Source organism: Micromesistius poutassou (genome assembly GCF_964030765.1).
Source record: "Micromesistius poutassou genome assembly, chromosome: 2".
NCBI lineage: Eukaryota > Metazoa > Chordata > Actinopteri > Gadiformes > Gadidae > Micromesistius > Micromesistius poutassou.
In genome coordinates, this window is record NC_140272.1 from 3,696,437 (window position 1) to 3,713,554 (window position 17,118).

Sequence of the window (17,118 nt, forward strand, 5' to 3'; positions counted from 1 at the left end):
CTCTGACAATATGTGTGAGCTCTGCAGCAGGACGGTGGCAGCCTGCAGTGCTCCTCTGCCCCGCGCGCTCAGCATGGTGGACGAGGATATCTGACCACTCACCTCTAGCTTTAGACCACCTGCTCTCTGTTTCTCTTTGCTCTCTGGGTGGACGTGAAGAACCTGGGTCTGGATATGGAGGTGAGTGTTGCACCTGCTCTTGTTCTCATAAAACCTATATTTATTCACATGTCATTCCGTGAAGGTGAATAACGGTGCTCCATGCGTCCACCGCCGTTGATATGGCCCCACTGCCCCACTGGGCTTCAGTGGGTCTCTCTAACGGGAGCCTTTCTTTGGTGCCTGATGTTTCACATCCAGAGGAATTTGCCTGCGGACCACCTGCTTGGATTTCACTCTAGCTTTGCGGTGTCAGCTACCACCTATTTCTATACACAGACCCCATGCCCCCCAGTCGCATGCCTGCCCCCCAGCCTCCCCCATGAAACCAGAGAGGCTCTCTCTCCCGGTGCTGGGAATGGACTTTATGAGCTCATTAACGCACAAGCCTTCAGAAGTGGATTGATTGGAACCAAGTTGTACAGCAGACGGTTTACAGCAGACGGTTTACAGCGCCTGAGCCTCCAGGCTTAGCAGTTTAAAATGAGACTGTTGTTACAGGTTGTTTTTTTAATTTGGCACAATGCAAACCAAATACACACATCACACCTTATTGCTTATTATTCAAACCGTATGTTTCAATTTTGTCTGACTGCATCAGCCATTAAAGTTTACATTTATGAGACAAATAGTGAAATGACAGAAGGGGGTTTCTCTGCGGTTGGTTTTACTGTCGTGATGTGTCCCGGACACATCACCACACAGATTGTGTGTTCTTTCTCCTCCGGGGTCATACTGCTGCTCTTCCCTCTGAGAGGCCTGGAGACGGTCTGGTCGTATGAGATGGTCTCTCTCTCTGTTTCACTGTCACCCGTTGTTACGCTGGTGGGTTGTCCAGTCTTACACGGCAGGGTCCGTTTGGGGCCTCCAGTCCTCCCTGTGTCCGTGGGGCCGGGCGAGGGGTGTCTTCAGGTGTGTCTTCATGTCTACCGGGAGTGTGCATTCTGCCCGTCTTGCAGATGTTGAGGTGTTGGTTTGCTGGCCAGGTGTCCCGTGGTTGCAGACTTGCTACAAAGCTTTTCCTGGACTTCAGTTGATTCGTGAACATATCTTATTCATGTTTATTTCATTTATTATTACAAGCGTCTGTACAGGACTCGATCTGGCAACCTTTCGGTTACAAGTCATGCCTTTTACTGCTCCATGTCCGGATGTCCATACTTAACCAGACAAGATTCATAAATCATAGCAGCCAAACAGTCGTTACTTTCATTTAACGTTCAGTCATTTGTGAGCTGTATGATATCCATTCCATGTGTTTGTGTGTGTGTGTGTGTGTGTGTGTGTGTGTGTGCGCGTGCGTGTGGAGTTTGAAGAGGGTCTTCAGCACACAGTGGATCATGTTCAGGATCTGATTACAGATTTCTTGGAGTGAGTGTTGAGACTGCATCAAAATAACCAGACGAATGTTTGGAAGAAAACGGGACATCCTAACCGCCACACTCCTGGTAGTACAGTAAATACTACCAGGAACATCCTGACCAACCGCTGGGCTCCTGGTAGTACATACAGTAAATACTACCAGGTACATCCTAACTGCGATGCACCTGGTAGTACATACAGTAAATACTACCCCAATGAGAGGGGGTTGTGGCGGTCTGTACTGTGAACAGTTTGGAAAGACCTGTAGTGATTAATGTTTCTAAGTGAAGGGCTTCATCTTGCAACCACGGAAACGCAGCAGACGCGATCCTATCAGACGCGAAGCCAGGACCCACACAGGATGTATACGTTAACGTGGCCGGTGTCAGAGAGGACCCGACTCACACGCGGCTCCGTCATGTTGTTTGGAACCCATACGGTTAGGAAAGCGTTCTGTAAGGACTAGTGTGTAGTCATTGCCAATATGACTATAAAGAGTGTGGCAGTGTTTTATAAAAGCATACTATGAAAGGTTGACCATGTAAACTCCATGTAAAAATAACAACGAGTCTAGTAAAGACTAGTCTAGTGGAGTAAATGTAAAATATTTTGCTGGCAAGTTTAGTACAGGAGTATTCCTGGAGAGTGTGGAACTGTGTTAAAGTGTTCGGGCCCGTTTGAACCTGAGTCTACCGTCACCTCTACACTCGGATCATCAGCAGAGCACTGCTGTCTCTCTTCCCCAAGCCCCGCCAACCCCCGTTTCTATAGAACTAACCTGCGGGTTCTGAGGATAAAAAAGTATTGACAGTATTTATTCTTACAGTGTTCACATTTCACCAGCGAAGGGTTGCCTTTAGTCTCACACATGAACCTTAGAGTTGATGAGCAATGCACTGGTGTCTCTCTGCTTCCAACATCAGGAAGTCAAAAGTTTTTTTGGTCAACCATCATTTCCTTTGTAGTAACACAGAAGCCTTTCTGCTTATCGTGTGAAAGAGTCGACATGCTTGTTTAGTCACGACCACTCTGAGATGTTGGGGTGATCTGCGCCCAGCCCAGGGGTTGTGAATTCAAACCCTGAGGTCTTCAGTCTACCTGGAGGCCTCCTCCTTCATCAGACTGTATCAGCCTGACCTCCACAGACTCATTAGAAAGGAGCCCTGGTCTGGAAGCACTTGTTGAGTTCATTTCCATAGGGTCTTATCAATGTCCCTCACCAAACGCTTTTGACGCGTTTGGACAGACCTTCAACCCTCTAGTGCAGTGTAACCTGTGACACATCAGCGGCTGCCATCCTGGTTGTTCATGGCTCTCCCATAGGCTGCTCCTCTTCTCAGTCATTATATTAAACCCGCCCCGTATGAGATACATGGGTGTGATTGGGCCGACAGTGGCCATGTGTCCTGGAAATCTCTCCGGAATTGAAAACATAAACCATGAGCTTGCAGATTGGTCTGGCTTCCAGGCTAGATATGTTAAAACAATGTCTCTAATTATTTGGATTAAGTATGTGCTAAATGACTGAATAGTATTATTCTTTTTATTGTACTTTTATTGTCCTTTTATTGTTTAACGTCCTGCGGGCCGGTGAGTGTGGTCTGATGTGATATGTATTTACCTGTAGCTGTACCATCTGAGCGCTGTGAGTCTGGATGGGGAAAGGACACATGGTTACGCAATCATACGGATTGGTAACATGCGTGAAGTTTAGTTTTCACGTTACCACGGTTACCAGAGGAAGTGTGTTCTGTGTGAACACGGCGACACAAACAACAAACAATCACTCAGCAACGCAAAGAGAGCTGGTGGTTCAGGAAGCATGGCCGGGCTGGGCTAAGATACGTCCCCCCCCTCCCCTATCTGTAGTCCTACAGACGCAGGCCTGACCGTTCTGGTCCTTTAACTCTGTTGTACAGTGCGTCTGGGGCAGCAACGTAACATGAGAGATTATTATGGGCTGGTGACTCTGTGCCGTCTCCCTGTTGATCATTCCCAGCTGTTGTCTCCATGGCCACCAACACACGCGCCTCCATCTCTGTCTCTCAGTGTGTGTGTGTGTGTGTGTGTGTGTGTGTGTGTGTGTGTGTGTGTGTGTGTGTGTGTGTGTGTGTGTGTGTGTGTGTGTGTGTGTCCGGGTGTCTGCTGTAGTTTCAGCGGTTCTGTTCTCATTGTGTTTCTATCAGTGTTCGCACTGCAGGGAGACTCCCTCTCTCCCCCTCTCTTTCCCCCTCCCTCTCTCTCCCTCTCTCTCCCCCTCTCCCCCTCTCTCCCCCCCTCTCCCTCTCTCTCTCTCTCTCTCCCTCTCTCTCCCCCTCTCTCTCTCTCTCTCTCTCCCTGCTCCCTCTCCCCCCCTCTCCCTCTCTCTCTCTCTCTCTCTCTCTCTCTCTCTCTTTCTCTCTCTCTCTCTCTCTCTCTCTCCCTCTCCCTCTTTCTGCTCCTGCAGTGCTGCAGTCTCCTCTCTGCTGAGCGTTGAGGTTTCCTATAGCGTTCACTGGTACACACTGATGTAGTGTCACAAATCTCACACACTTATCAGCTGAGTGGGTCTGTGAATATGTGAATATGTGTGTGTGTGTGTGTGTGTGTGTGTGTGTGTGTGTTGGTGTTGGATGTATAGGCCTATCATGGGTCTGTATGTGGATGTGTCTATCTGTGGATGTATGTTTGTGTGTGTCTTTAGCTTTCTGCTCCTCCATGGGTCGACTGCTGTGTCCGAGGTTTGGGTTTGTGGATGTTTTGGTTGTTCTGTTGTTCTGTTTGTACCACACATGTTGTGTTCTGTTTGTACCACACATGTTCTTGGAGCATCCTGGATCCAGCGCCACGTTCTGATCAAGACAACGACCTCCACCCTGAACATCAAAGCATAATCAGCGGTCCTTCAAGAAGTACTGGAAAATCAGAGTTGAGGTCTGGTTAAAGTTAGAGTCAGCTGTAAGAAAAAAAAAAACATATCTGGATTAAAATGTTGTAGTTGAAAATGTACATTTGGTGAAACATTTGCGGTCGATATCGTCACAGATGTGAGTTATGAGGAGGATGTGTTGAGGTCACATCCTCTCTGACGTTTCCCATGCTCTGGGGGTAAATATGTTCACATGTTTGTTTGGAATTATGACGGACGAATGTCATGTCATTGTCATGTGATTATTCTCAGAAAACGCTCATGGAAGTTCTGAGGACTTGTGATAAACTGACGCAGTTCTCACCGCTGTTTCACACAGGAAATCCCACGACCGCCGTGGTCACTGGAGAAAGAGAACACGCATTTTCCATGGAAAACATAACTTCTCAGATAATGGGGGATTTATTCATTTTAAAGTAGTTCAAATATTTAAAATGGTTAAACATCTATCACTAGAGCAGCATACCAATTACTCCTCTTCATTTTCTCCCCCTCCCCCGCCTAACCACAACACCACACACACACACACACACGCACACACACACACACGCACACATAAACACACACACAAGCATTCTGGTATTTTGGCTACTGTGGGAAAGTTGACTATGACATATTTACATGGGACTTCCTGCTGAAATCATCTCCAATACCCCTCTACCTCCTGGAGAGCAGGTCATCAGTGTTTAGGGAAGAGGAATATGATATATCCTTGTTTTAATTGCTTTCCTTCTTCCAGTCTGTCAGAGTCTGTCTGTTACTTTCTGTCTGCCTGCCTGTTTTCTTGTTTCTTGTCTTTCTGTTGGTTTTTCTGTCTTTATATCTCTTATATTCTTCCTAGTAAGGGTTTTCTTCTTTCTAGTAAGAATGTAACACAAGTATCAATTTAGTATGAGTAAGAATGTAATTCTTGCTCGTACAAATCAATTTCTTCCTCATAAGGATTACATTCTTAACATTCTCTAGAAAGAATTACATTCTGAACTCATTTTCTCTCTCTCTCTCTCTCTCTCTCTCTCTCTCTCTCTCTCTCTCCTCATCTCTATTGTCTTTGTTTCTCTCTTACTGTGGGTCTCTACTCTCTGAGCTGTGTGACGGAGGGCCAGACGTAGCTATGTGCTCCGTCACGGCATGCGTCTCCCAGGGTAACGGACGGGGTCGTGACCCCACCCTCCATCTCAGGCCCGGGTCGCTAGGGGGTCGGAGGTGAAAGTGAACTAAAAGTAAACGGTTCCCACACAGATTCCCAACATCCTGCTGTTTTTACGTTCACTTACCGTGTGTGTGTGTGTGTGTGCGTGTGTGTGTGTATATGTGTGTAGGATTGTATAAGACATTTCTATTGATCCTACATATTTCCTCCTCCATAAACGTAACTCGCTTCATGAATATGGAACTTTTTTTTATTTCAGTGGCACTTTAAGCGGTTTAATTTATTGAAATCCTTCAATAAATATTTTTAATTCTCAAATTTCAACACATTGTCGCGGTTTCTTGAAGATCTAAACCTCGATTTGAACTCTAAGCGTACGGAGAAGTGCCCTCAGGACGGACCACAGCCCCTGTCATTGTGAGGTCAACACGTCTCTGCGGGGAAAAACCCAGTGAGTGTGTGAGCGTGAAACGGAGCCTGCAAATACTGCAGGTGTTTTTAAACTGCCCACCACAGGAAACGTATAAAGTCTCAATACTAATATCTGTCAAAACTAATTATCAACATTGAAGAAACTGTGGACCATGAAATAAACAAAAGGTGAACGAATCTACGAAAAAGTGTGAAACAAAACAGGGATGGAACGGCTGCTAAGTGTGTGTGCACACGTGCGTACGCTCATAAGCATGCATGCTTTTGTGTGTGCATGTGTACACATGGACACGTGTGTGTGCGGTGGTGTGTGCGTGGCCGGCGGGTGCGTCCGCAGACAGCTGTGAGTTTAAAGCGCTGCAGACAGCTGTCAGGCTGATCCACGCCAGCAGGCGTGTGCAGGAATCTACAGCTGAACCCACTCCCTCGTTTACAGTCGGTAACGCGCCAGCGGGTAAACACTGCGCTGTGTGGCCGTTTCCACGGTAGCCGCCGCCCACTGGAGTGACCTACATCTGAGAGAACTGTCCCGGTGGAGGTGGTCTGCTGCTCGGCAGCGGGCCGCTTGGCCTTCTGCTGTGGAAAGCTGTCAGGGTCTCTTCTGGTTTCTCACCACACGCTCTGACCTCCAACACAGGAGTAAAGACATGCCAGAAATGCACGGTTTAAAATCACTTTGTGAAATGGATGTGTGAGGAGTTCATAACAGTTGTACAAGTAGGTGAATAGCTGAACTGTTACAATACGCTTAATGTGAAATGGAGGGATCATCCACATGTACGTATGTACTGAGGTTTTGCGTGTGTGTGTGTGTGTGTGTGTGTGTGTGTGTGTGTGTGAAATGTTCTTGGAGATATTGCTGGAGATGTAAGTCTGACTCATGTGGTGGCCGGCTGTCATCTGATCCTGTGTGTGGACCTCACATGTCTGCAACTTCACCCAGAGGACTGGGAAGGGTGCGCATGTGTGTGTGTGTGTGTGTTGGTGTTGGTGTGTGTCTATGGGCGCGTGTGTGTCTGTCTCTCAGTGTATCTATGGAGTGTGTGTGCATGTCTCTGTGTGTCGAAGTTGGTGTGTGAATGTCTCTGTATGTTGGTGTGTGTGTGTGTGTGTGTGTGTGTGTGTGTTTCTGTCTATGAAGGTGTGTGTGTATGTCTGTGTCTATGTTGCTGTATGTATGTGTGTGTATCTATGTTGGTGTGTATGTAAGTGTGTGTGTGTGTGTGTGTGTGTGTGTCTACGTTGGTCTGTGTGTGTGTGTGTGTGTGTCTGTGTGTGTGTGTGTGTGTGTGTGTGTGTGTGTGCGTGTCTACGTTGGTCTGTGTGTGTGTGTGTGTGTGTGTGTGTCTACGTTGGTCTGTGTGTGTGTGTGTGTGTCTACGTTGGTCTGTGTGTGTGTGTGTGTGTGTGTGTGTGTGTGTGTCTACGTCTACGTTGGTCTGTGTGTGTGTGTGTGTGTGTGTGTGTGTGTCTGTGTGTGAGGGTGCTGTGGTCAGTGTGAGGGGCAGCAGGCCTTCAACAGGTGTTGTTCGGAGCCCTGATGGTGAATGGGCCCTTTGTCAGAGCAGCCCCCCCTAACCCCCAGCCCTGATACACTGATCAGCCGGAGCTGGTGTCAGTGAATATATCAGCCTATCATCTGTTGTGTGTGTGTTGGTGTCAGTGAACTGTCTGTCTGTCTGCATGTCTGTTTATATCTATCTGTGTATGTTTGTGTGTGTGTGTGTGTGTGTGTGTGTGTGTGTGTGTGTGTGTGTTGGTGAATAGATGTCTGTCTGTCCGTCTGTATGTATGCATCTATCAATTTGTCCGGGTATGTATGTTTGTGTGTGGCAGTGAGTTTGTGTGAGGGGGATTGTGTGTGTGTGTGTGTGTGTGTGTGTGTGTGTGTGTGTGTGTGTGTGTGTGTGTGTGTGTGTGTGTGTGTGTGTGTGTGTGTCTAAAGCTCAGTGTCCATGTCCTCCGTCACTGGTGTGGTGGACGGGAGGAAAACACCCTCGATTCTGCAACCGCATGCCACTTCCTGTCTGATGCATGCCTGGCATTTGTGATACGTGGTGAAAAAAAATAATTCTATAGAATTGGTTTTTAAACGATCAACAACAAGCGGTAAACACCTTGTTGTGTGAAACACAGGCAGCAGGCTGGTGGCAGCAGCTTGAAGGCTGATAGATGGAGATTTATTTGTCCTTGCGGAAGATTGTTCTGCGCCATACAGTATGTCTGATACATTTATACAAAAAAAGACAATAAGACAGTTAGACAGTATTCATGATGCCAGCAGCTTTTCAGGCTGGTGGCCGGTGGCTGCAGGCTGGTGGCTGCAGGCTGCAGTCTGCTGGCGGTGGCATTATGGCAGAGGCCTGAGGGCTATGTGCACGCTGCACACAGCCTCGTCTGAATTGCTTCTGCGCACCCTCGCGGTATACGTGGAAGACCCTGGCCGGTGTGCCGTTCCACATGCCGAGGATTCTGCTGCTGCGTGTTTGATTTAATATTACCCCCCCCCCCCCCCCCCCACACACACACACATGCACACACACACGTACACACGCACGTGCACATCCCCTTTCTGAGTGAATACTTTTGTTTTTCTGAACCTTTTGCGCAACACTGCTAATTCTGGGGTCGGTGAGAAACCAGGAGCGCTTAAGGAGGAAGTTTTGTGTTTCCTTCTCGAGGAACTGCTGATGGGAAGTGAAAACGAGGGAGGTGGCAGTTTGCTTCTTGTTGTTCATTTGTACCTCAAGCTGTTTATGAATCAATGTAAAGCTGTTTGGTGGTTTATTATGAACCATGACGACACACTCCCAAGGGGACGTCATGTTGTGGAGGAACTACGTCAACGGCATCATAAGGGCAGAGCGACCGGCAGGGAGTAAAGGGTCCATGACTCCTGACTCCTGCCCTGACTCCTGACTCCTGCCCTGACTCCTGCCCTGACTCCTGTCTCCTGTCTCCTGACTCCTGACTCCTGACTCCTGCCCTGACTCCTCTCCCCTCTGTCTCAGAACCGACTGGCCAAGGCGCTGTACGACAACACGGCCGAGTGCTCTGACGAGCTGGCCTTCCGTAAGGGCGACATCCTGAGCGTGATGGACCGCAGCGTGGTGGACACCAGCGGCTGGTGGCTGTGCTCCCTGCACGGCCGGCAGGGCGTGGCCCCCGCCAACCGGCTGCAGCTGCTGCCCCCGCCCGCTCTGGCCCCCGGCGCCGGGGACCCCGGAACCGACCGCGGGGGGGAGCCGGTCGGCGAGTGGCCGGACCCCCCCCCAGGGCAAGGGCGGCGACCGGCCGCAGAACATCTACCAGATCCCCAGCGTGCCGCGGCCCTCCAGCAGCCCGCTGTACGAGCGCATGGACAAGATCTACAAGGTGCCCTCCACGGCCCTGAGGGGCCCCTGCTCCACAGCACTGAGGCACGGCAGGGAGTCGGCGGAGGCCAGCCGGGTAAGCCTTACCCCCCCCCCCCCCCCCCCCGCGCCCGCGCCCACTGTGTCAGGTAGCAGGTACAGCGGCGCCCAGGACGGAGGAACGCTCCTGTGGTCCCGGACTCGAACAGAAACCCATGGCTGAGGGGTTAAGACGAGGGGGGGGGGGGGGGGGGGGGGGGGGGGGGGGGTGGGGGGCCCGGGGGTCAGGGGCCGTCCTCTTCCGTAGGAAGCGTTAACTCTGATGATTAGAGCGGGAGCCTGTCGCTGAGAGGCAGCGTTCACAGCCCCCCCCCCCGCTGGCAGAAACCACTTACAGATGGGGACTGGGGTCCCTTCTGGGGTACAGGCCTGCAGACTCAGCTCTTTATGGGCCCGTTAAAGAGCAGCAGGCTGACTGCAGACTCTTTTTTTTACTGCAAACAGCAGCCCATACCGCAACAAAAAAAGTAATATAGAGGTGTCTATATGGGTGCCTGTGTGTCACAGACTTCTGCGCACATGTCGGCCATTTCCTGTCACGCTTCAGGGAACCTTGCAGTCCTATCGTGATTCCCAGCGAGCGATGTTGTTTGTCTTGTGGGACGGGATTGGTTTGCATCAAGCAGGCGCCTTCAGCCGACATCCCTGCAATGTGGGGAGAACTGGTGTGAAGCCTTACCAGGGTCTGCACAGCAGCAGGCACGTGGCAGGGATACCGTGTAGGATGAAAGCGGTGGAAGTGTCGCCCCTCGACCCCCATTAATAATAACGAGGCCTTTTTGGTTTACAGCTTGTAGCCGTCGGCTTGTCTTCCTCCCCCAACGGGGGAGTGTACGACGTCCCGAGCCGACGACCCTCCCTCGCCGCGGTGAGTGTTGAATTCACGCGCACGTCCTACGAGTCTGTGGACGGGTGTCTGATCGACGTCTGATCGGATCCTGTTTTAATATTTGATGACAGACGCCGATATCCCAGAGGAAGATGAGTCGTAAAACCTCGCTGACCTCGACGTTGGAGATGGAGAGGTTTGCGGAGGCCGGGGAGAGCCCACGGTGCAGCAGTCCCAATGACACCTACGTGAGTGGCTGACTTCACTGTCCTGACCTCATTGTCTTTACCAATCATTAAAGCTCTCTCCGATGCTTCCTCCTATGTTTCTCTGTTATCTTAGTGTGATTCTTATCTTAGTTTGATCTTCTCCCATGTGGTCCCCGACATCAACTATTGGTTTGCGCGCAACTGTGATGAAGCCTCAGATCTCACGTTAATCTCACGTTGACCTTAATAAGTCTTTCATTTGAAAGTCTGTCAGACAGGACCACTCAAAATAAATAATATGGAGATGTGCCGCCAAGAATCAAACCTAACAAAAAGAATTGTATTTTCATTATGTTACGATTAACAAAGAATGGTGACTGGCCTTTTTGGATCCACCCACCGCGGCCCCCAACGGGCTGTTAGAGGAATCACACGTTGGCGGCGGTCAAGGCTCTGGAGTCAACACGTGCTAAAGGTCTTGTTGTTCTCCTCAGGTCTACGCAGTCCCACCAGCCCAATGCCGGGAGCCGTGCTATGACATCCCCGTCCCCTCGACAGCCGACGCCCAGCAGACACCCGGCAGCAGCTACAACACGCTCCCGACCCGCCGCAAGGGAGACTGGATCTACGACGTTCCCGTGTCACCGGAGAAGCCGGGGCTCGGCACGGCGTCCTGCGAGACCCTGCCCTCCAGAGCCCGCGGCCGGCAGCTCTTCCCTCCTCCCGGTGCCGCGCCGGCGCCACGCGGCCCCCCGACCCCCTGCCTGTACGCCGTCCCCGTCGCCGGCTCCTCCTCCCAGCAGTCCCTGACCGGCGGCGGTCTGCCCGCGGTGCCAGCGAGGGTCCGGGCGTCCGTCTACAACCGGCCCCCGGCCCAGAGGAGCATGGAGGAGCAGGTCTATGCCGTGCCACCGCAGGAGAACGTGTACCACATCCCCCTGGAGTGCCGGGGCGACGCCTTCAAAACGTACGACCACAGCCGGCCCCGCCTCCAGCGGATGAGGACGGTGCTGGGCCCCGCCTCCCTGCGGGAGCGCCCGAGGAGCGGTGACCCGCTGCTGCCCGAGGACGACGAGCGGCGCTCCGACTCGCGCCGCTCGGCCACCGACAGCCAGAGGATCAGCACGGCCTCCAGCTCCTCCACCTCCTCCTCGTCCTCCTGCGACTCCACGGCCCTGAGCTCCTCCTCCTCCTCCCCGGACCCCCTGCGGGAGGTGGGCCTGAGCCAGGAGGAGGCCAGCGTCCGGCTGCTGGGGCTGCAGGAGGCGGTGGGCCGGGCGGTGCACCAGCTCATGGACTTCGTCAGCAGCAGCTGGAGGAGCCGGGAGCATCTGGAGAAGCACCTGGAGGAGATCCGGGCGGCGGCGGAGGGCATCGGCCGCGCCGTCTCCGGCTTCCTGGCCTTCGCCCTGGACGTCAAGGGCAACGCCCGGCGCCTGACGGACGCCAACCTGCAGACGCGGCTGCTGAAGCAGCTGTCCATCGTGGAGGACTCGGGGCTCATCCTGCAGCAGACGGTCAGCTCGCTGAGCGCGGCGGGCTGGCCCCTGGAGAAGCTGGCCCAGGACCCCGGCCCGCTGCACGCGCCCGACCAGCTGGAGCGCTTCGTGATGGTGGCGCGCACCGTGCCCGAGGACGTCAAGCGGCTGGTGTCCATCCTGAACGCCAACGGCCGGCTGCTGTTCAGACCCGCCCAGAGGGAGCGGCCGGCCGGCGGGCCCGAGCCGGGGGACCGGAGGACGGCCGCCACCGCCGGGGGCGAGCAGAGGGGGGGCGAGGAGAGCGGGGGCGAGCAGAACGGGGGCAAGCAGAGAGGGGACGCGGTGGATGACGACAATGATTATGTGCAGCTTCAGGTAAATACCCCTCGTGAGGAACAGCCCGCCCACTTACCTTACCTGTAACGTCTCGGCTGCCACCTGAGAAGCGCCTGAGTGCATGAATGTCTGATTTGTCGTCCGCAGACCAAGAATGAGTTTGAAAGGCAGAAGCAGAGCCGCGATGCGGACACCCAAGACGGCACGCCCTCTTCTACAACCCGCCACGTGAGTACAGCCCATCACCTCCAGGCAACAGGATGGTTTTCCCTTTTGGGAAAACACGTTCTCCGATAAAGCCTCCAAACTCACACCTCACATGTTGTTGACGAATGTGACGTTGACCCCCCCCCCCCCCCCACCCCCACCCCCAGGACGATACGGCCCCCCCGACCCAGGAGGTGGCGCCGGCGGGCCCCCGGCCGGAGAACTGCCCCCGGCCGGAGCACTGCCGGCTGTACTTCGGGGCCCTCCAGAAGGCCCTGGGGGGGTTCGTGGGCAGCCTGCGCAGCGGCCAGCCCCCGGAGCAGTTCATCCCCCACAGCAAGCTGGTGATCATGGTGGGCCAGCGGCTGGTGAACACGCTGTACCAGGACGCCCGCGGCACCGACGCCCGCCAGAGCCTGCTGTGTAAGAGCAGCCACCTGTGTGCGCTCCTCAAGCAGCTGGCCGTGGCCACCAAGAAGGCCGCACTGCACTTCCCCGACAAGCAGGCCCTGCAGGAGGTGCACGACTTCGCCAGGGAACTCGCCCAGAAGGCACAGCACTTTCGGACATCGCTGGAGCTCTGAGGAGAACCGGGGACTCCATCCGTGCGGCGGACGGAGGCGTGGCGGGCGGACGCGGTCGGCGGTTCGGCGCGCTGCCTGTGGTCTTCTGAAAAGGCTGTTGCATGTGAAGTACGGGTGGTTAGCAAAACCGAACGCTCGCTCTCACTCACTCTCTCTGATCCCCCCCCCCCCGTCCCCCCGTCTCTCTTTGTCTCTGTATATATTATAGTATATATTCCTCACATCGGCACGTCATGAACTGTGCTTTCATGTGAGTCTTACAGTTGGCCCCCAACAAGTGGTCTGAGAGGTGTGATAGAAACTATTTGTGGCGATTTTAAAATATGTTGCACATTGAGACTGAGACTGGCTTATCTTTTCCAAGTCGGTTAGAAAAGTATATAATGTAATTTGCTTGGTATGTTTTACAACCATTTAAAATGTATCTGTTGGACACATGTTTTTAATTCTAATGTTTTATACAGTTTGAGACTAGCTGTTTGGCAATATAAACCTTTTGTGAATATCATGTATATAACCTAAAAATGTGTTATGCATTCCCGAGCTTTTCTGTTAACAAATTACATGGTAACACTTTACAAAAAGGGTACAATAATTAACCATTAATTAACATTAGTAAATACAGTAATAAGGATTAACTAACAATTAACTGCAGGGAATTAACAGTTAATTAATGGATATTAATGGTTATAATTTAACCAAGGTAATGTTTTTTATGTAAACTAGGGTATTCATTTATACATGATTGAATAGTTTGGATCATAAATACCACTAGTAAATGATAGACCATAAGACAACTGTGAATTAGCAGTTAAATATTGTTCCCTTATTGTAAAGTGTTACCAATAAAATATGGAAATGTTATATTTCTATTGATACTAAGATTAAAACTATTTGAAACCGAAACGTTTTTGTTTTTTGTATTTAAAGCTGAAACAAATAATACACTTGGTGTGTGTTATAGAACATCACATATTTCTGTGTTGTAGTCAATAATATAGATATACAATAATGTGTCCAGACTACAGTATTCGTCGTCTCATCATATATTTTGGATACAAATATGTGAAAAGGGAGTTTGCTGGGAAACTTGGCCAATGGTGGAAATCAACATACACACACACACACACACACACACACACACACACACACACACCCAGGAGGCACACACACACACACACACACACACACACACACACACACACACACACACACACACACACACACACACACACACACACACACACACACACACACACACACACACGAACACACGCAGATAGCGCCCTCTAGCTGCTTCCTTTAGTAGTACATTAAAACAGTATTGCGTTTGAGAGCCCTCTTCACATTTCTGCATTTCTATATACGTTTACGAATTTACAATTGATTTAATGAAATATATATATATATTTATGAATAAATACATTTAAATTAAATGTATATCTCCATAAACTAAACAACGATGTTCACCTATTCAGCAACAATACAAGGCTACAGGCTGTCTTAGGCTAATAAAGCCACAGGTAGACCATATATATATATAACTGTGGTAAGTATATATATATATATATTAAGTATATATATATATATATATATATATATACTTACCATACTTAGCAGCCACAGTTAGCAGCCATTCGCTGTACGTCCACTTCATCATAGTGGTACTGTATGCAGCTGCTGCCCTCTAGTGGACACATATCGTCATGACATCACAGTATGACATCTTATTTAACTCATTGATTTTTGGGGGATATTTCAAAATGTAGGAAGGTAATAATAGTAAATGGTATCTGTTTATTAATATAATATAATATAATACATTTTGGACAATTGTCTGTTGCCCTGTCGTAGAATGCGACCTCATGCAGTTGTTTGACGTTTAGTCCTACATACATACGCTTCATGACTGCAGATTTGAGTAAGGATTATTTGATATTTAAATATTTATCAAGTTAAGTCAAAGGATATAGCCTTAATTCATTCCCTATGCAGCTTAATTGGCAGTCAGCAAAGACAATATTGAATAGCTAACATTCAAATAGAAAATCCATTAAATAAAAGTGGAGCCTATATACATGAAGAACTATTCAATAGCCTTCTGCTTTGATATGAAAACGAACATCAATATACAACTTTCTGTTGACATTCCTCCGTTTATGATTTATAGCGAGGCACCTGTAGAGTGCTGCTAACCTGCAATGCGGCTGCGCAATAGTTGGAGCTGGCACAGAATAATGCTGCTATCCATTTGTATGGTACGCCCACCATCCCAGTCGGATCTCCCAGCTTTCTTGCGGCATTGATGCATTGCGGCATTGATGCACGCCTCCTTTTCTTTGGGGAGATCAGCTCCCACTGGGGCTTCTGATGAGTAATAGTGGTGGATTTCATGATTTGTTTGAATTAATCAGTTTGCGTCGGTCAGTTCGCCAAGAAGAGTCGTTCATTCGTTCGTTCGTTCGTTCGTTCGTTCGTTCGTTCGCATTTCCGGTAGCGGTGAATCATGATTCTCAGTCACTGAGTCGGTCAGACTCGGCTCCTCCCTCGTTCTCGTTCGAACGAATCGCGAATGCACGTTCGCGAATGCCGAGTCGGTCAGACTCGGCTCCTCCCTCGTTCTCGTTCAAACGATTTGCGAATGCACGTTCTCAGCCGAGTCGGTCAGACTCAGCTCCTCCGTCGTTCTCATTCTCAAAGGAATCACGATCGTGCAATGGTGCAAATGGTCATCAATCAACACAACATTAACTAAGTTCCTTTTAGCTGAGGAGCGCTTCATGTTCGGAATCGGGATGTCGTTGCCCGGCTGGCTCTCGTGACTTCTCAGTCCTCGAGTCTTCACCGCTAAACACAGTCAGTGAACGAACGGCGACTCGCGAGTCAGCGCGAATCAGCGACTGAGTCGAACGAGATGAACGACGACGAACGAGAGCAGCGAATCAGTTCGGTTTGTTCGTTTTAAAGAGTTGTTCGTTCGAACTGATTCGTTCGCGAACGAGCCACCACTAATGAGTAACCGAGTCGCTTCTGATGAGTAACCGAGTCGCGAAAGATCCCCGTGACGCTCGACGAACAAAGATGGCTGCGCCCGTAGTTAATGAAGTTGAGATGTATTTTCTTTCTCTTTGTTCCACGTTGGTGTCTTAATGGCGTCCATTATTCTCCAACTCGTCGCGCACAAAAGACTACTGGAACACTTTTAAGGTGGGAAGAGCCAGGTCGTTCTCGTTGAGCAGGTCGGCGTATACCAGCACAAAAGGCCAAATGGATAGCAGCATAATGCTGCTATCCATTTGGCCTTTTGTGCTGCGACACGTTGGAGAATAATGGACGCCTCCAGGACAGCAGTAGTAGCTGGCTAGTCATTGTTGTAAGAGCAGTGTACATCGACATTAAAGACACCAACGTGGAACAAAGACAAAGAAAATACATCCCAACTTTATTAACTACGGGCGCAGCCATCTTCGTTCGTCGAGCGTCACGGGGATCTTTCGCAACTCGGTTACTCATCAGAAGCCCCAATAGGAGCTGATCTCCCCAAAGAAAAGAAAGAAAAGGAGGCGTGCATCAATGCCGCAATGCATCAATGCCGCAAGAAACCTGGGAGATTCGACTGGGATGGTGGGCGTACCATACAAATGGATAGCAGCATAAATATGCGTAGGCATTAGCCAACACAATATGTTAGTTTATAACGTCAAAGAATAAGGCCTTATGAGTCAAAATAATGGGTGGGGTCCCATCAAATTGTATTAAAGATGTAAGATAAAAAAATAAACTTTAAAATCTGGCTTACTGCGCGTCCCACTCAGGGGGTAGTTTGTTTAGGACGTCAATATACGTGTCACTGTTGTGGTCACAGCAGTCTGCTGTGTTTTTCCTCCTCCTGGGTTTGCCACTCCCCCTGTCTGTCTCACTTCACACCTGGCCGTCATCTGCAATCATGCTCACCTGGTCGTCATCTCCAATCAACTCCCCTTCATAAACCCTTGGATTCCCTGCTGTCGGTGCCAGATCGTACTTCGCTCTACAGTGGTAAATG

At 50.4% G+C, this 17,118-nt stretch overlaps 1 protein-coding gene across 1 annotated transcript; it reads left to right on the forward strand.

The window, feature by feature from the left end:
- Nucleotides 1–32: 32 nt before the first annotated feature.
- Nucleotides 33–13,896, forward strand: cass4 (Cas scaffold protein family member 4). The gene is given in 8 exon segments (XM_084463683.1): nucleotides 33–180; nucleotides 9,026–9,271; nucleotides 9,273–9,464; nucleotides 10,218–10,295; nucleotides 10,388–10,504; nucleotides 10,960–12,321; nucleotides 12,430–12,510; nucleotides 12,657–13,896. Coding segments are annotated over 8 exon segments (2,499 nt in total). The 5' UTR covers nucleotides 33–174; the 3' UTR covers nucleotides 13,074–13,896.
- The last annotated feature ends 3,222 nt before the right edge of the window (nucleotides 13,897–17,118 follow it).